The sequence below is a fragment of the Chelmon rostratus genome, chromosome 20 (assembly GCF_017976325.1).
Source record: "Chelmon rostratus isolate fCheRos1 chromosome 20, fCheRos1.pri, whole genome shotgun sequence".
In the NCBI taxonomy this organism is placed as follows: Eukaryota; Metazoa; Chordata; class Actinopteri; order Chaetodontiformes; family Chaetodontidae; genus Chelmon; species Chelmon rostratus.
In genome coordinates, this window is record NC_055677.1 from 8148379 (window position 1) to 8168802 (window position 20424).

General features: G+C 40.1%; 1 protein-coding gene across 1 annotated transcript in view; it reads right to left on the reverse strand.

The window, feature by feature from the left end:
* plxdc2b (plexin domain containing 2b) overlaps positions 1 to 20424 on the reverse strand; it is an 88785-nt gene that overhangs the window by 32543 nt on the left and 35818 nt on the right. Inside the window, exons 3-5 of the mRNA XM_041961809.1 lie at positions 10664 to 10810; positions 8309 to 8378; positions 1849 to 1971 (exon numbers count right to left, since the gene is read on the reverse strand). Of these exons, the coding sequence (XP_041817743.1) occupies positions 1849 to 1971; positions 8309 to 8378; positions 10664 to 10810 (340 nt within the window). The remainder of the gene's footprint in view (positions 1 to 1848; positions 1972 to 8308; positions 8379 to 10663; positions 10811 to 20424) is intronic.

A 20424-nucleotide genomic window follows, 5' to 3' on the forward strand; every position in this document is an offset into this window, starting at 1 on the left:
GTTTTATTCCGTTTAGTCTGTTTCACTTTTAACACACCTATTTTATTCACTTTTTGCAGTGTATTTCTTACCATTTTAATGGTTTTTGATTATATATAAATACTAATTAACAGCAGATATTTTAACTTGTCATAGATGTAAAAGCACAGGTGTCACTGATAGCATTAACACTGGCTTTGTTCAACTCAAGAGTCCCAGTAAGTCATGACGTGTGAGGCCTGCTTGTCATTTTAAGTGTCTAATATCCAGTTAGTCCGCTTGTGTTTACATGTAGCCACATATGTGTGTTTCCTTAGTCCAGAACACAAATCTGATAGTGCATGTCTATGTTTTGCTGAACTACATGCAAACCAGGGCTGAGCCTTGTTCACTGCAGAAGCTGTTAATAATGCGTCTGAGGCGGTTTGATAAAAATGCCAGAAGAACAACCTCTGCACTTTAAGAGTTTAATTATGAGCAATTAGCGATTACAAAGCTTGCTAGCTAACAACCATCAGCTCAAATCCACATTGCTCACCCGTACAGAAAAACGCTGTGTCACCAGCACAGGCAACTTAGTGCTTGAACTGGTCAGGGATCAGCTCAGTGCGTGTTCTGTATGATTGTATAGTGTAAAACTAATTTCCGTGTAATTTCATTGTAACTTCAGATGTCATCATCTCAGTGTAGATTGGATATTTGATCCCTCCGGGCCTGATGAAGAGCAGATTTGTTCTAAAAATTACTACTGCTCTTGTTCACATAATAAAGAAAGATTTTTCCAGGATTAGATGGTAGTGTTGCAGCTCCTTTAGGAGATAGAAGTCTTAAAATTAATCAATGAGCAATGGATTAATTAATACTTGTTTGGTACTATGCTTGGAAGAAGTTACAGCAGAGTTCTATAGTTGTGTTAAAAAAAGTGTCAAACAGGCTGTGAGATGTATTTTTACCACTGTAGTGCTCTCACCACTTCAACAACAGTCAGTGCTGAAACACTTCACTCCTCTATAATTGTGTGATATCACTTGAAAAACTCATGTCTTCACCAATCACATGTATTCCGTATTTATCTGATTCTAATTAACACAATAAGCCAAAGTTTTTGTTAAAATTGAAGATCTAACAACGAAGCTTCACACTGTCTTTGTGAAGTTTCACACAACTCCCACAGTCCTGTTTGCGTGTTGAGAACAAACAATGCGCTTCATCACAGCAGGCCATACAGTTCTTCTGATGTATTGGCAGGACATTGACTGATGTACAGTGTGTTGAGAAGCAAGCGGGCTGAGAATCGATCGGCTGCCAGTTTGGTTAAAGTCTGATGAGCTCCACTGCAGAAGGTCACACAGTTGGTCAGTCACTCTGCTGTAGAGGGATTAGACGGCAGTGACTGACATGATGGATAACAACCATCACAGATGGGAAAGGAAAGGTACAGAGTGAGAGGGAGGGCATCAATTTGGTTTAAAGTCAGTAAGCGGAATTAAAGGCGATGATGTAAAGGTCAATATAAGTTGACCTTTAATATAAATAATTTAATTATGAAGAACTGCTGTTTTGTTAATTTCTCTCTGAAGATGGCTCATATAGTTTTAAACAATGATACATTTTCGTGACTCACCCATCTTAAAAAGAAATCATAGTACAGTTTGCTAACCAGCAGTTAGCTAAATAATTTCTTCCTCTGTTTTAGCATTTTCTGGACTAGTTAGCACAAAGTGGGCAGTAGGAAACCTATTTTCATTCTGTCGTTACCAAAATAAGGACAATAGCTGCCAGTTTGTGCCTCAACAAGCATGAGGATACACAACCGCTACACATTCAGGCACAAATAAAATATTATTATTATCATTATTATTATTTTACCGTTGTCAAAGTAGATGACGGTGGAGTTTCTGGAGACACTGGGGTCAAAGTTTGCCATGAGAGGAGCGATGTACTGTGTAGCTGTTAGCATTCGGTGGACCACGTCACCAGTGTAGATGAAACCTGAGGAAGAAAATGAGATGCGATGTTCAATATATCACTTAAAGAGTTTTATGGTGGATATGGCCTTTAGCGACTCATAAAATCAAACATCAATCTTCTGTCCCTCCACTGCTACCTGTCCTCCCTCAAAAGAGCCATTATCAGATACAGTATCTTTCAGGAAGACAACAAGTTTGCCCTCATGTCGAAAGTCAAAAACTCCTCATTACCCCACAACCATAACTTCTCTCTCTGTCTCTGGCCTCATGCTGCAGGCTGCCTCAGCTAGCAATGGCGATTAATTAGCGCCATTATCAAGAACAGAAGGGCAAATCTGAGGGGTTTTAAAGGGAGAAATGCTGAGTGAGCAGTTATATATCATCATGGGGTTATGAGTCTGACTGATTCTTCTTTTTACTCTCCTGGTGTACTCCTTTCCATCCTCCTTTGTGTGTTTTCCCTCCACATCATTAATCACCGACACTAACGAAGAGACCATGACAACAAAAACGGATTATGTTAACTTTTCCAATTTATTCGCCCCTTCAACAAGGCACAAATAGATCTCTCCACAGAGAGGGACGTGCTCAGTCAACACAAACTAGAGCTGCATCATTTAGCAGCCTGTAAACATGGTTATTAATGGACTCAGAAAAGGGGGAAAACGCCCACTATTCATCACGAGGGAATGGTCTTTGCATAACGAATAAAGCACTGACGACAACAGAACCAAACAGTGTCTTAATTTCCCTACTGAGAAGAAGTTTAGCAAAGTCAGCTGCTACTTCAAGATTTGTTCAAAGGACGAGATTTTGTTTCTCCTTCTGGCTTTGCCTGAATTGGAAAAATATTGATAACACACCTTAACATGTACTCTTAACATCATATTTCACTCAGAGCAAAGGGAAAACATGGCGAGACATGCGAGACAATCACATGTATCCAATACAATTTACCTCTGAGGAGCAGTTTGAAGAATTAATTAGGCATTTACAGTGACAGTATCTTGAAAAAAGTGGTTGTTTTTTTTTTTTTTATAAAAAATGACTCTTTAGTCTTGCAACAGGAAAGGCTGGGAAATATGCTTACTTGCTTTATTACTGAGAGTTCGATGAAAAGATTGATATCACTCTCATGTCTGTGTGCTAAATATGAATAACACCTAGCACCTGGTTAGCTAACTTAGCTTTGTCTAAAGGTAATCAACCTACATGCTCCTCTAAAGCTCACTAACTACCATGCTATATCTCGTTTGTTGCCGTGCAAAAACAGGTTGTGAGGTGCTCCCAGCCAAGAAATAGTCACATATCGACCATAAAGTTGTAAATTGCTGTTTTTACACTATGCTTCTTACAGATTAAACAATGAAAATGTTAATGAGCTCTACAGGTGCAGGGAGGCATGTTTTGTAACCTTTGCCAGGTTGTTTCCCTGTTTCCAGTCTTTGTGCTAAGCTAAGCTAACCAGCTGCTTGCTGTAGCTGCATATTTATCATACAGACATGAGTGATATCAATCATCTCATCCAACACTCAAGAAAGTGAATCAAAGCTTTTCTTAAAACACCAAGCTACTTTGTTAAATCAGTGTTGGACATGGGAAATGCTCTTCACCTCACTTCTTTTTTTAGGATGGACCGTTGGAGTATTATGTGCTGAAAATCATCAAACAACCCAGAGTAAAAATTCATTATATTATTGAAGGGATATGATTGCTTTTTTTCTTTTTTCTTTTCTTTTTTTTTTTTGTAGAAGTTCAACAAAAATACACCATACATGTAAAGTGGCTGCCTGAGGCATTGAGGAAAAAAAAACTGCTCAGAAAGAAAAGAGGGTTTTGGGGAAAAGTCTCATTGAGGCCAAGCCTATAAAAGCCTATTTCATGTCGCCATATGTCTTTTCATACAGTGGTCGGGCTATCAAAACACATCTATCACTTTGGAAACCAGGAGCAGAGCATATCATGAGGGGAATCAATCGTTCCCTAAAGACCTCCCTGCTCTCTATATACAGTAGAGCGCTGTCAGCACACATCCAGTGAGCAGAGCAGGGGAGGGAGGTGGGAGTCAAGATGTGACTTTATCTAGCTGTGTGAAGTCCTGTGACTGTAGTGAACTCCTCCTGGAGGAAGAGGAATGATGGCGGTAAAACATTCTGTTACAGCTACATGCTTTATGGCTTAATAGGAGGAGTTGCCATGGTTACGTTGGTATTCCTATTAAAACTGTGCATTTACAAAATAAACTGAACTCAAGGGCCACTCACTAACTTCTCCAGAGCTATTTTTAAATCCTTTTGGCTAAGGCCGACACAAGCTGTTCCACTAATTAAAAGGACATCAGTGGCAGCTATTTTTAGTGTACAGACACAGAGAAAAAAACACAACTTATAAATAATATCTAGTTAGTTTGATTATTGGCTAAGTGGTTGGCTATTTTTTGGATGAATTTTGGATTTGGATCAGGCCAACGGTCTAAAACGCTAAGATACTATGTAATTAACAATGAGATAAAACAGAAAAAAACAGTACATCCTCAGATTTTAAAATCCCAAACCAAAAAATGCTGCTTTTTTGTCTGAGAAATGACTAAAATGATTAATCAATTAACTATGGCTGTCATATAACTTATATTGATGGACTAATCAAATAATTGAACGTTTCCTTGTTGTGTACTGTGCGTCATTTGATTCAGCAGTGTTGGAGCATTTTATGGTATGAAATGAAAAAAAAGCTCAAATCCAAATACATAATTCGGAGCTGGTGTAAAATGTAAAAATGTAGTTTTTCAATAACAAAAATTCTGACTTTAGGAAACACGCTTTTCACTTTCATGCCAAAGTTCAATAGCAAGAGCAATACCACTCTCATGTGTTTCGGAAAAATATGAAGCAACAGCCAGCAGACATTTAGCTTAGCTTAGCATAAAGACTGGAAACAACCAATAACTTCTTAAAGTCTCCACTGGTTGGCAACAAGACTTTGGAAGTTACTGCTCATAATAGTTCAGCACATGACCTGCTGTAAAACTACAAATTGTCATTTTTACACTTTTTGAATGAAATAAATATGACACAACATGCAAATTTTTGGACAGAGCCATGCTTGCTGTTTCCCACTATTTCCAGTCTTTATGCTAAGCTAAACTTAATGGATGCCGGCTGTGGCTGTATATTTACCAGACAGACATGAGAGTGATATAGCCTAACAAGATGGATTCTCAGCTAGCGGGATCTTGGGTGATCTTGCGAATCCGGCTGCCTTGCAAGGTAAACATGAACACAGTACAACGGATAATGTTATGTCATGATATATGATTAGAAAGAAGATAGAAAATAAAGAGGCAGGGTTGTTTAGTCTAAATTAAGGTAAACATAAATGGCAAAGTGCTGCATGTTCATTCACTGGTGATGACTTTCTGGTTGTATGTTGCTGAATTGGCACTTTCACATCCTTTATTTGATTGTACAACGACACAAATGACTTCCTTCAAATCAGCACTGTACATTACATCTCATCTCATATTTACCCAACATTCTATTCAAGCACATTTTTTATCTCTTTCACTCTTTCTCAGGCTTTGTTCATTTTACTTCACCATTTCTCCTTTCATTTTAAACCTCTAGAAAGCTCAGAAATCCCCCACACACTTGGCTGGACATACACACAATACCCTGTGTCAAAGGCTTTTACTTCTGGTGCTGCCTCTGCTCTCTGCCGGCAATCTCCTGAAAACACAATACCACTTATTTGACAGTCTAAAGAAAATCAGACAGCCTCTCAATACACTAAAGAGCTGAGAGCCGCGGGGCGCTCAATAGAGAGGCAATTCATTCATTATGGCCATCACTTACAGCAAAGGGGGGGACAGAGGAGGGGGGGTACCTGGGGAAGGACAGATGTAAATTGAAAGAGGAGAAAGAAAGTAGACACAAAATAAAGTAGAGGAGTTTGAGGTCAAGAAGAGGTTTTAGCATGGCGGGATGGAGTAGCGTAATTCTTTCCAAGTTATGTTTACATGTGCTGCTATCCAAAAGTGCGCGGCTGTGTGTGTCCAAGAAAAACATGAGCAGGAATTAGCAGTCCCTACTAGACTAAAGCTTCACTTTATTGGACATTGTGTTTAGATAAGGTCTTTGTTCCTTGGTTCTGAGCTGTGTTTAACTTACAGGATATTTTCTGTTTACCACAGCTGTTCTGAGCGGGAACTGAATCACACGCACACACACGCATTCTATTAAGTCTTTGGTCTTTTAAATACAAAGCTACGAGGGTTTTATCTAAATGAAATGTCTGCTTTTTTTTGTCTTTTTCATTGCTGATTGGTACAAAGCATTACTGAGTCAGCCTACCAATCCATTATGTCTCACCTAGGAAAAAATCCACTGGCACACAGAACGAAAAGCTTTTTGTATTTCACAACTTTGTAAGACCTAAAATTGGCAACAATCAGCACCATGACTGGGCAAAAAGCCCAAACGTTGCCATCCTTGTCACAAGGCTGTCTCCTAGAAATCTTGTTGATACACTACTAATTTGTTTTGTAAAACACATTTTGAGGAAATGCAACTGCTTGCGTTTTTGTACTGCACGCATGTAAGCTGAATCAGACTTCTCCACATATAGGGGCAACCCTATACGTACTCATTGATCAGTCTGCTGATTATTGTTACAATTAACTGATCAAATGTTCTGTGTAGAAAGGACATTCAACTTGCAAATACATAAAACAGATAAAAACAATTATTTTTAGAAGCAGGAAAAAGTTTCCTCAAGAAGTCAGAGAAACAGATTTTTCCAGAAATTTGTGCAGTGATGTGTCTTATTTTATCTTTTTTAAAAGGTATTTACACTTTTTTGCAGAGCATTCTCGCAACAAGTTGATTTGTATTTCAATCAGCTTCTTACGATAGACACTTTTTGCAGTGTATCGCTCAATTGAATGGAAAGCAAAAAAGAGGACTTAGACCTCATATGTTTGACAAGGCTGCATGCCAACCCCATCTTGCTGCCCACATTGTCAATGTCTTTGCAAAATGTCTGCTGGACTGTTTAGAAAGTAACTGCAACTCTAAAAATACAACACTAAATGTAATTGTAACTCCGCAGCAGAGTTTGAGCACAGGTAGCAAAAATAAATTGTGTTTATTTAATATTCATAAGAACAGTGACTTGCTGATAGCAATGAAAGCTTAGAGAAACGATGGTCCAGTGGGGAGAGGAGGATGAGCTGACTGATAGGCCCTGAAATGGAGGGATATGAGGAGGGAGTCTTGGAGAAAAAGCCCCAGAGGCCTGAGGGAAGCAGATAGCCGCCTCCTCCTCGGTTTCCCCTCTCCTCCTCAGTCTCATTCTTCCATCTCTGTCTGGAGGAATGCAAATTCCTGTTATCTCCTCTGTGCTCGTATCGTCTGAGCCCGTCCATCCCTCCACGCCATCATCCAGCGCATTTCTAAAGCCAAAGAAACCACCTCAACTTTGCCAGTGACGGAGGATCAAGTGGGAAAATGAGACAGTGATGAAAATGATGATAAGAGACGCGGTGGATTATTTCTTTATTATTCCAGTGGCAGTTAAACGCAGCACAACATCTCTGAAATAGTTGGGTAAGAGCAGAGCTTTAGTCTTTGATGTGATAATAGCTGGTTGGGGTGTTGTGGTTTCGCCGTCAAGACTCAAGTGGAAAATTGCTTTGCACACTCTGGCAAACACGTCTGCTGTGTCACGTGTCCAACCCACGCATACACATCCCCTGATACCCCCACCTCCGTATCCATGTCTATCAGAGTGTGCTAGGCCACTTGGCAGAGGGACTCCTGTTTCCAGTCCAAACCATCGGTCTGGTTTCTCTTCCAGTTAAGTCTGGTGTGGAGTTGGTGGTGCTGAGCGTTGGGAGTGGTTTGTTTTGTTATCCCCCAGTCTAGCAGACTATCCCGCAGAGGTGAGAGCTGTAAATGGTCTTGTATCAGGCTGACTGCTTGGCTGGTACAGTGTTGTTGGTGGTTTTGTACTGTGGTTTTTGCCAGACGAGCTTTTTTCAACCCTGAATCTTCCGATGTAATTTCCCAGAGAAAAGAAATAAGTCATTGTTTTCTGTTTTCAGATCTGAGATGTCTTTGTGCAGTCGCCACCACCCTCACAGGTACCAGAATCACATGCAGCAACCCCCCTTTGTTCTACATTTCATAAAGGTCTCTCTACTCCAGACTCATTTTATAAATCTTACCACATTCCCTCCTAAACCCACCAGCAATAAAAACTGCCTGTGTACAGTCTAATATGCCAAGCACATACAGTATATCCAATAACAACATTAATAACTACTATTGAAAGAATGAAGTCCAAGAACAGTGTTCACTTACCACCAGTCGCCACGGTGATTTCACGCAGGAAATGTCCATAAAAAGGGAAATCGAAGGACAGATTAACTCTCTGTGAGGGGAAAAACAGACAGATGACCTCGGTCAGAAAGATAGAGGTAAGAAGAGGATCAGAGAAGAGACTGTTCACATCTTAGAAACAACAAGAGGATTTAGATCAGAAGAAAAATGTGAAAAGAAAATACAAAGGTGCCCCGTGTGCTATAGCGGCTTTGCTTCGTGTCATTTCTGAGTAGGAATTTAAAATAGAGATCTAAAGAAGAATGTAAATGTGGTAAAATATATCTGCATATGACCTTCATTACAACTTTGTACAAGAAGCAAGAAAAATCCTATCCTTTTCTAAGAAATGTCCAATTTGTCCCGATGTCCTCATGAAAATATTACACAACATTTATGTTGATGTATGAGGATTCAAGCAATAATAGCGCTCATGGCATTCATGGGTATTTACATATACTGTATCTGAAAATGTCCATTATATGAAAGCCCATTAAAATACTCACAGAAAGTAAAAATTATGAGATATTGTTAAAATTTTGACTTAAAAAGTAAAAGTTATGACACTGAAAGTCAACTTATGGTAATTTCTAATATAGTGAATTGCAATTATGAAATATATCAGTTTCTTGTCACAAAATTTTGATTTAGCGTCTTTTTAGTTTTAGCCGCGCTGACAGTATGGCATTAGGTATGCTAATGTTGTTAAAACTAATGACATTGCTTTACATCAGCATGTTAGCATTGTCAATGTGAAGATGTTAGCATACTGATGTTTGCATTGAGCTCAAAGCATCACAGAGCTGCTAGCCTGGCTGCAAACACTTAAGCAGCCAGTACGCTTCATCAGAAGCTCTTGTTGGATGGTCAAATATCTTTGGAAACCCCCTCCCCCGACACCTTTACGAGCAATTTTTGTAACTTTCTGAAAGCGACAATCTGACATTAAAATTACTCTTGGACCAAGTGCACAACAAACTGCTCAAGAACATCACCACAAACGATGGTTTAAGCATTCACTATTTTATCCCTGAACTGAGTATGCTGCAGTCACATCACACCACTGCCAGAAAATGTAATGGAAGTAAACATGCAGCTATTATGCATGATCCTTGATTAAGCTGGGAGGAGTAACCCTGTGGCGAACCACACTGAATCTCACAGGCTACATAGCCGATCCAGAGCTTTACTTTTCTACAATCCTGTGATGAAGCTGACCTCTGCGGCTGTGTTTTGTTTTACGACCTCATTGGCCCAATTCGTCTCAGCCTCTCTGGCAGGCGGCAGTGCCAGGAAGGAACATGGACGCTTTCCCCGATCCTGCTCCAGCACTCAGAGTTTCATACAGTTTCTCAGGACTTTAACTGCCATCGTAATAAACTCTATTTGTTTAAAATGTTAGTCTGCTGACACAGAGGCTAAAATTTCAGCACAGATGGTTTTCACTTCTCCTTGCACTGCAAATCTCACAATGAAATTATCCAGTCAAAATTTCCAGATCTCCATTTGACTCTGCATTACATGGCTGGTCACTTAATTCACTAATGATGGGAAATTCACTTATTGATTATTTCAAACTAAGCCAAAGACAGAAAAACCTCCCACATCCCTCCTAAAGACATTGGAAGAAAATGCTTGCCTCTTAGCCAGGTCTGTGGCTAAAAAGAATAGCTTGTATGGTTCAATCCATCACCACATGACTGAAGGTAGAGGAGCAGAATGCACAATGTGGGACTCTATTCTATCTCCTCTCTGGACATTGTTCACCCTGTATGCCTCTTCTGTTTTTTTTTTTTTCTTTTCCAGCCTGTGACTGCCACGCTGCTCTGTCTCTCCAGCCTACTGCTGCCTTGTGTTACTTCATCAGTATGTGCCTCACATGGGCCACCTGCTTGTGCAGAGGTGGAGGGAGGGGATCTCTGAAACTTCACTGCAGGGAACTTTTAAAACTGTTGCTTGGAGGAAGACCAAATCTCCATGGTTTTAATGGTAAAGTCATGTCTTTCTGGTGACATAATATCAGCAACCGATGGGGCAACCTAACATCTGAGGCTTGTGGGTATAACTTCATATTTGAGCAATGAAGCTGTTTAACATATACCACATACAGTATACATGGTTACTGATTATATCTATCCACTGGCTAATCGACAATAACAACAATCATTAATTGCAGCCCCAGTTAACAACATTGTCACATCTTAAACGTAAGACTAACTGCAGCTAAGGTAATGGCAAAAAGCAACAGCCACCCGGGTTTGGGTATGTTTGAACGCAGCAGAGCATCACCTTATACTTCCCACAACACCAAGGAACTCCCCTCTCATGCTGACTTACCGCTGCTTGTCTGTGTGTGTTGGACAGAATCCCATGAATCTTCACTTTGTCCTTCTCCATCTGGTTGATATTTACCCACAAGTCCTTACTCATCGGATCCGACGGGCTGTATGTTTTTGAAGTGTAGTAGTCATGATCTGTATCCTCCTGTAGAAATGAAACAAAATGCATCCTGTGAGTTTACGTTATATTGGTCTCAATATTAAGACTGCGAGGAAGCACAGTACAACAGAAGTTATTTAGAGGGATGTAATACAGCTTGAAGGAGAGAGCAGATATTGCTGTGTTGCTCTGTGAATTAAGCCAATAGAGTCTGTGCTCTTATGATACGGTATACAGTGTGCAGACTATGTAAACACATCCTAAAGAGATCCTGTGGCTCATTGTTCCTCTAAGCATCTGTGAGCCCAAATCAAATTCCAAGCGACACTGTTAGCTGCAATTTCTAAAAAACAATTAAAACCTCTGCACACACAGAAAACGTCTACACACGGAAAATCTATAACAAAGAGTATTTTTAATTTTGCTGCAGAACAAATTACCTGCTAAATTAGATTACGTTGCAATACAATCATTCGTATTATGTGTGCTCTGTGTGCACTTTCTCTTTGTCCTTTCATTCAACTCAGTGGGTTTCATTACGGCACAATCGGCACACAAAGTGGTTTTAATGTATACTAATCAAATTAAAAAAACCCAGGAAGCAAATCGAGTTCTTCCACTCTTTGAAAAGCCTGCAGCAGACTGCATCATCAGGATTGCCTTTTATAACCCAAACATTCATGGACTTTTATAAGCCATGTGGGAGCGGCCTGTCTGCTTTTATCGTTTCCTGTACAGAATTAGGAAGAAAGCTCGTGTCGTGTGCTTCCTATTGCTTGTGTCTTTTTTCCCTGTGGGTCTAATGAGATACCTTACAGCTAGGCCTTTTATCTAAAACAATGTTAAAGTTAATGTTTTGCTGGATGGGGAGTCAAGGAAGTTTACACATCTGACTGTGATCTGAGTAATAGGAACTCACGCAGCTCTGTGGATACTTTGATATATGGGTGGTATTATTCTGAGCTACTGCGCTTTGGTTGTCAAAAAGCCACGAAACAAACATTAATTAAAGTACAATCCTTCCCTGCTCACTTCGTTTTGCTTCAAGGATTCATATTTCCCTCAGAGAGTTATAATCTAATACCTCTACATAATATTCAGCCTGGAATATAAGACAATAGGATAATGTTTCAGGCTTGGCCATGCTGCTCTGGGATTGATAAATATCAATATTCAAAAATGGAGTTCAGCTGTGTAGGTGGTGTTACTTTTGATTAATTTGGAGATTTAAACAAACATTGCTAGAGGCCTTTCATCACAACTTAAAGTGCAGACAAATCGTGTCAGGGAAAAGGGCCGGCAGGCAGCCTTAGTCAGCACATTACTTTCAGAATAGAAAACAAGGGCACTTGTAAAAGGAGTAGACACAAATGCAAGGCTGTAAAGCTGCCTCCTAATCAGCACAAGATGTTTTTTGGTCTTGTGGAGAAGGACTGAGGGAGATACAGGCTTCGCAGAGGTGAGGGAGACCAGCTGGCAGTTCTTCCCCTCAGGGGGGAGAGTGAAGGGGAAGGTGGGCAGGGTGCCATCGTCCAGCTGAATGTAGGTAGAGACCACAGCAAACAGAGTGCAGGGTGCTTCACCAGAGAAATGGCCTCACACACACAGAAATACACAAGTCTCTAGAGAGGTTTGGTCAGTTACTTTTTCTTATGCCAAAATGTGCCACCAAGTATAGTACTTAACACTGATGTGTGAAAATACAAACATAGGGTTAAATTCACTACTGCTACTGGCTCTGTTTTGAACAGACTTTATTAGCACTGTCAACGAGGACAGGTGGGCCACAAGCATGCAAACATTTTAAAACTATAGAAGGCAGACACCACCTTCACTGAAAGAGATTTGCAAAATGGAGTCATTAGAATGCATTTCAAATTAAAATTCAAAAATTGTATTCAAAAACTGACACCCACTTCCTGTTAGAGTGCTTTCAACAACACAAAAAGGGAGCAAAGTGCACACAGCATTAGTCTTATTTAGGACCTCCACCCACATTCATACACTGTATGTACAGGTTGGTGTTGCGCCCATAGATGGCTCTTTCTTGTTGGTACAGTGACTGGCTTTAATATGCCAAACACATCACAAAATAAAAACAGGTGACCTCTATGCCTCCTCTCTCTCCAGTTGTTGCCTGTTACCTCTATAGTGTCAGTTATCAAATGAAGGCAAAAATACATAAAAAGTCATATTTTTTACACCTTTTCCAAAAATTAAATGGGCATTTGTATATTTCGGTATGGATACTTCACTTCACTATGGATAATTTTTCTAAAATAACAAGGTACAGACTGACTCAGTCATCACGTATGACCCACTAAAAGTGTGTGCTGGTGTATTTATGAGACTCTAATCTCTACCTGAATTTTCTTATTTTCCTATTCTTATTCTTACATTTCTGGGCTTCAACCTTTGGGCTGTGCGTGAGTACACATTTTAAACCAAATATCAAAAAATGAGCCTTTCTAAAACAACTGTATTGTACACAAATTTCAATTGCATTGCTAATACAAACCCATCTGAAATCCACTAAAATAAAAAAATAACCCAGCCAATTCTAATATTTTTTGCATGCATTTTGGTCTGCATTTTGGATATATTTTGGCTACACTTTATTGTAAAAGCATGTCAGATACTATATCTTCAGGACCTATGTGATAAACACATACACAACTCTCGCGGACTATGTTCCAGTTGACCCTCACAGACATTAAAGATGGCTGAAAAGTTCAAAGGAGGATAATGGACGATAGATGATGATACATGATGAAACGAGTGAGAAGAGAGCAGGAATGTGACCCTGCTGCTCAGCTTTATCCCCTGCCACATTTTCATCTGTCCATCACAAACTGAAATTCTGCAACTAGATAGAGGTGGGGAAAACCAAAATTGCTGCCATTAATGGAGCAAATAATGGACCATTTTCTGGCTCTAAAGCACAAAAACAAACTGCAGAAAAGATTCATTTTCTGCGCCCATTCCACATTCACTCCCATCTCTATCTGAGGCCTTTACTTGAGCTGCCCACCACATCAATATTGCATTATACTGAGACCTGAATATCTTGTGCCAACATGTTTTCACTTCTGAGTGGTTCCTTAACACAGGGGAGACCCTAAAGAAAGGAATTTATCACTTTGCCGTTATGAGATTATTCCTTATGTTTTACTTAAAGAAAATAAGATGTGTTGAAATGTTTCTAAAAGCTGCTACTGAAGACGTAGTCGCGGCTGTTATTCACAAATGTTTTTCAGAGAAATAAAGGAAAACCATAATCCCCTCAACTGCAACCATGTCTCTGCTCCTCAGAAAATAAAATTTCATCACTACACAAGAAGCGCTTGAGTTTTGAATAAATGTTCCAATATGTTGGGATTAAGCTGCATGTCAGCCATCCCCATACTTCTTTTTCCTAAGACGTTTCACATACACACACACAGAGCAGAGTTAAATCAGACTGTCTGAAGAAGCGCCATCACTCATGTGTGCAGCTCTTCATCAGCTGATAATACCTGTGATCCATTATTCAACGCTCCGCTCCATCTCCTGCAAGTCGTAGCAGCTTGATGGTACTGGTGGTGTGAATGTGGTGAAACTCAACAATATGAAACTACATACTGGTCTGTGCTTGAAGAGCCAATTTCTGATTCCTTTTAATAGTAGTATAGATACTCCTGTATGATCCAAAATGTTGGACTTAATCCAAAACAGACCTGTTGAAAACAAACCAAAAACCAAAAAGCATAATTTTTTTTCACTTGGCTATTTGACATATTGACACACAGACTGTGGCAATAAAGTGAGCTGCTACCTGGCCTGAGTTTTATTTGGTTTGACTTGGGTCCCAGGTCAGGTTCCTCAGAAGCCAGAAGACCCGTCAAGACCTCTACAATTCATCTGAAGCACAATTGATTGTTTCAAAAAATGTGAAAATACAAAGAAAATAAAGTAAAAAAGCAGTCTGAGGTGAATCCACGCACCTGATATACAATTTAAATATTCTTTAGGTCTTTGGTTGTAGATCACATGAAGCTGTCTGCTGGGTTCAGACAGATGACTGTAAATAAAGATAGACAATGTGTCTCCACTTCCTCCCATTGTACAAAAATGAAGGCAAAATATCCCAGACATGGGCGCAGACACCTTGCGCTAGTGATGCCATTTGGAATCTGCGCAGTAGTGATCGGGGGATGGAGCCATGGTATCGCGGTCTCGCCTATACACCCACCAAACTCAGTCGCGGGTTAGCTGTCAACCATGACAGTACACACCCTTTTTATAGCATCAAATAACTATCAAAGCCAAACTTATTAGAATAAAAAAAAAATACAGAAGCCATCTTTGAGTGTGAAACTAATTGGATGATTTGGCTATTGAGGAGCTGTCATGTTGTTTATCTTTATATACAGTCATTGGTTAAGACAGACTGTATTTGTAGGCTTAAGTGACCTTCAGGGATGTAAAGGCACACAGAGTTCACTACACAGCGTCATCACACACTCACTACCTTTCCTGATCCGCAGATGAACCAACACGTTGTCTGATCCACTGAGAAAAGGCTACGCCTCTAACACCAGAAGATGACGCCCAGTCAGACAGTAAAGCCTGAAGCAGACTGGACACACACTGAAATTTAAACAACTTCAGGTTCATCTGTGGAGCAGCTGCCTGAGTTGGTGTCGCATTACAGCATTTAAACGCTGAACAACATAAAGACAGTAAACATCTCTTTCCAAACACATTATGCTGTGGGAATCCTTTTTTCTAACAAACCTGACAAACTGAGACACAAAACAAACAAAGGAGAAAAAAACCTAATTTGCATTCACTGCAGGTTCTGAAAATGGAGCGTGGTGAGGGTAAAAGCAGTACTGGGAATCAAGCGAAGTAATAAAAATTAGCAATCCGAGCTGCTTGCTGACTCGCTGCGTGAATTCTCTCCCTGAAGAAATACACAAATAAACAGTGAATGTAGTGAAGCATGTAACCCCCGAAGAGCCTTCTGAGCTCCAGATATCCAATAACAAGTCTACACCATAAACCACACCCTTATTACTACACATCAAAGTAAGCTATACAAACAACACCCAAACACCAATACACTGTATGCTTACACTGGCAACCTGACATGTTTGACAGTGGTTAAATTATCAGGACAGGCTGTGCTTTACTGTAGACATGAACAGCCAGGCATGAAAATGAGATCATCAAATGCACACTTTATTTCTAAGGGAACATGATGAGTTATATGTCTGCCTTGACTTCACTTATGGTGTTGACTGGCATTGCGATATGATATAGGATTTGAAAAAGACACCGTCCGTACGATTTACCACCCAAGTGGCTGCCACATTGATTCCTGATACATGCTTGTGTGGTTTGTTTATGCTTCTCATAAAGATAGGAATTAAAACGGTGCCACCTGATAGCCAAAGCAACCTCTAATGTAGTTTCTAGAAGTTGAGGTCAGGACCCCGTGTTGGCTCGCTTGGTATGCAGACAGGGTTTTCCAGTGATATATCAGACTGAGCTGGTGTTGAGGCCAAAAATGGCACTTCTTTAAAAAAACAAAGTCAAGGGTTGCTAACAGGTAAAAAAAATACAATGCAAGAAGTCCAGTTTGAGTAGTACAACCTTGAGTTTTTAGGGTTCATCAAATAACAAAACACTTTAAAACACTTCTGTATGAGACAACGATTCACATTGTAAAGTACAGTATACACAAGGAATGTGCTTTTAATTAAAACTTGCTTTTAATTGAGTGGCCCAGTAATTATCCCTGTTTTGTTCCCCCATAGCTTTCTGCATCTGCACCTAAGAAATGCCAATACAGTATTCTCACTGAAATAAACAAGATTGTGTTTTTTTAAGCTGTGCTGTCAGTTTGATACACTGATATATTGTAGTCAAAGTATCTTAAATTGTAATTGGCAAACAATTACCCAAATGTATTTGAAACAATCACCAGTGTAATGTCTGTTTGAAAATTAAAATAAAAAAAAATTAACCTGAACTATGCCGCCATCATCGCATGATAAACATACATACTGTCAATTTACAATGCATGACAACCTGACAGCTGGGGTTATGAAATGTCTGGGAACAAAAAACTATGATCCTAAACAGGCTCGGCTGAAGAAACCGCTCTGAACCAGCACTCTGGAAGACAACAAACAACAAAAACACAACAGCCACAAGCCATCACTGACAGCATGTCTGGACTAGTGCAAACGTTGCCTTTCCTGAATAAAAGAAACTGTGATGAAACTTGGCTTGAACTCAGTGATACCGGCTCCTTCCCACAGTTCCACAGCTGTTCCAGCCTTGCCTTATTCTACCTCACAGTGACTTGAAGACACCTTTAGCCAAGAGGCTGTTAAGTCTGCGTTAATGATGTGCAGTATACAGTGAGTCACAGTCATTCAGGGCGTCAGACAGTCTGCCACCGTTATGAACCTGCATGTCGAGGTGAGACGAATCTATTGTTGGAAAGCTGTTATGACACCAGTTAACCCAAACACACTGTCCTCAAAGCAAAGGCAATGAAGGAGATGGAGAGATTTCTTGAGTTTTATAAGGTGGAAGCTTGATATATGGAAATAAAACAATCAGGAGTTAACAGAGATTCAACATGCTATTACTAAGAAACATATGATACAACTTTTAACAATTTAGCACTGGTTAAAAAAATGCTATTCTGGATTGCACCTCTGTACATATTTGTGATTTTTGTGATAGTTGACCAAACATATGTGGTATGACTTTAAATAAATAGCTAGACATCTCAAGAAATATGCCTATTCGGTTTCTTGCCAAGAGTTAGATGAGAAGATTGATACCACTCTCAAGTTCGTATGTTACATGTGAAGCTGGAGCCAGCAGCCAGTTAGCTTAGCTAAGATTGGAAACATGGGTAAAACAGCTAGCCTGGTTGTGTAGCAAAGATAACAAAATCCACCTACCAGCACCTGTAGTGTTCACTAAGTAACACGTCAGATTTCATTCGTGTAAAAACAAAACGTGGCTTTACAGGGAGTTAAAAGCTGGACGATTTCTCTCCAGTTCCTTGAGTTTTTCTACAGGACAGGACAAGACTGCACTTTCCAGTCTTTATGCTAAGCTAAGATAACTGGCTGCTGGCTATAGCCTCACACTAAACTAACAGAAATGACAGTGGTGTCTTCTCGTCTCAATCTCGGCAAGAAAGCCAACAAGCATATTCTCTAAAATGTCAAATACTTCTTTTAAAACAATACATTTTTGGCGTAGCTGTAGTTAAACAAAATGATTTTTCCCTCAGTTCCCCTCCACTCAAAACTGCATTTTTCTTCTTGTTCCTACAGTTGAATGTTTGAGCTTCACTGTGCAGAATGATGTATGTGCAGAATTTGACACTAGAAGGCTGTTTTCACATTCATCTGCTGAAAGTGGAAAGTTTCTCTGTTCTCACTGAAAATCCAGTTTCAAAGATGTGGACCTACAAGCGTGATCTGTGACATCACAGTTAGTTTGGAAGCCGATCCTGGTCCAGTATTCAACTCAACCACCGATGCACAAACACTGAGAAATCTCCGGTGAAATAAACACATATTTGCAAAATCACAGATTCTTTTAATGAGGAAGAGTAAACGTAATTCTCAGGATTTTACCAAGATAACAGAAGGTTTTTGCGGAAAAACCATACCAGAAACGCATGTCTGGAGGGGATCTTTAAACATCAATAATTAATATAATTTTTTTAACTCAGTATTTTTCAGCAAAAGTAATTAATCATTTACAAAGAAATCAATGGTAAGAGAGTCAGAGAAACCTGTTTCAACACAGGAAGGAACTTCAACAGACTATTTAGGAGAAGACAGGAAATTTAGTTGCAAATCACTAACTGAAGGACTGAACAGGTTGATGGATGGTAGCATGTCAAAAAATATAAATTATGACACAAAATAGCTCTGGGAATGTGTGTACCATCAGAGATATACAATGATATACGGCTTTGTGTGTGTCTAAGGGTAGATTTTTCCTTGAGGTGGACACACAGTCCTTCCTCTGTCTATCTTTCATCAGTTAAGCTCATGCAGAGCAGAGGAGACAAGTCTTTAGATCCATTCAGCTCACTGCTGGGTGGAAGACTTCAGCTCTACTGTTTCTGCCCTCTGAATACAGTATGAAGGCTTTTCTCATGTCAACAAAGTGTTAGAGGCAGGTGAGGAAATATGCGTGTGTGTGTGTGTGTGTGTTGAATAATGACAGGAGGTATGACAGGGTGTTTGTGCTGTGGGCTGCTTTTCCATTCCGCAACAACAAATGAGCCTCAGAGAGCGACAACAATGAGGGCGGACATGTTTGTGTCATGGTATGTGTGTGTATACGCAAGCGTAAGTGTGTGTGGACGTGACATCTAAAGTGCACGTGTTTATGCATTAGTGTGTCTCTAGCTGTGTCCATACGTGAAGGTCTGTGTGAAGTTTGAAGTGTTGGTGTGTGTGTGTATGTGTGTGTGTGCCTGTGCGTGTGTGAGTGTTTACAGCTGACGATCAAAGCTCCCTCCCCTCCTCACTGACAGACGCGGGGGGCTGTGAACCTGAGATGATTAGAAGCCACAGGAAAACTTAACGAGCTGTCTAAGCCCGGGCGGCCGCCATCATTATGACAGAACGCCTCGATGCTGTGCGCCGGCCAAAACGCCATAACAAGAGGACACGGGCGATGCCTTTTATTTGCATAGACTAAAGCACGGGCCGAACCCAGCTATTAATCTCCAGCAGCTCCACCGAAACCTTGGAACTGTCGGAGGCCGGGTTAATTTCCTGTTCTGGTCTCTACGAGGTCAAGTTTAAGAGGATCCAGTCCCACACAGAAGGCAGATGAACACCTGAGGGCTGGGCTTAATTTGATATAAAATATTAATCCTCAAAGGCCCCTCCGAGTCTTCTTTTTCATTATGAAACATCCACTCTTCTGAGGAGATTTATAATTGCTCAAGGGAAGCAACCAAGGGGTATTTTTAGGTACAGTTCAACAGAGGGCTTTATCGATTCATTCTCTTTATATTAGTTGGCTTCTTTAGTAGACAGGAATGTTTTACTGTGTGAGCCGTTATGTTCTGTTGGAGGTGCACTGATCTGAACTGAGTCACAATGAAGCTGGTTTAAATTTACGCAGTAGAAAGATGATGATGGCAAACACTGAATTCTGTTAATGGGATTATGATTATTCACCACAAGCAAATTTGCCTCAGCTGCAGGACACCATTTTTCATTCCACAAAATAAAATTATATTACTGACAAGTCATATGAAATTAAACTTTTTTCAGTGCACTTTGCATTCATGCCCCCTTATTACTGTAAATCCTGATGCATGACTGAGGAATCAGTCATGAGGAAAGGGACGATGAGCCAGTAAAACAACTGAACATGAAAAGAGGGTCAAGTGAACTCTGAGACTCAAAGCTAACATGGACGAGAAGCTCAGAAAACAATTGGAAATTTGAACCTCTACAATTTCATGACAGCTGGGGAAATATCAAAAGCTCCAGAACAGCAACTAAATGGACTTTGAGGCGAGGCTGTTTGGTCAAGAGAAAAAAAACACTTACTGCAGTTGTAGTTTTGTAACTTTGTGCATTGCATCCATTAAAAGTTCTGACTGGCTGTGA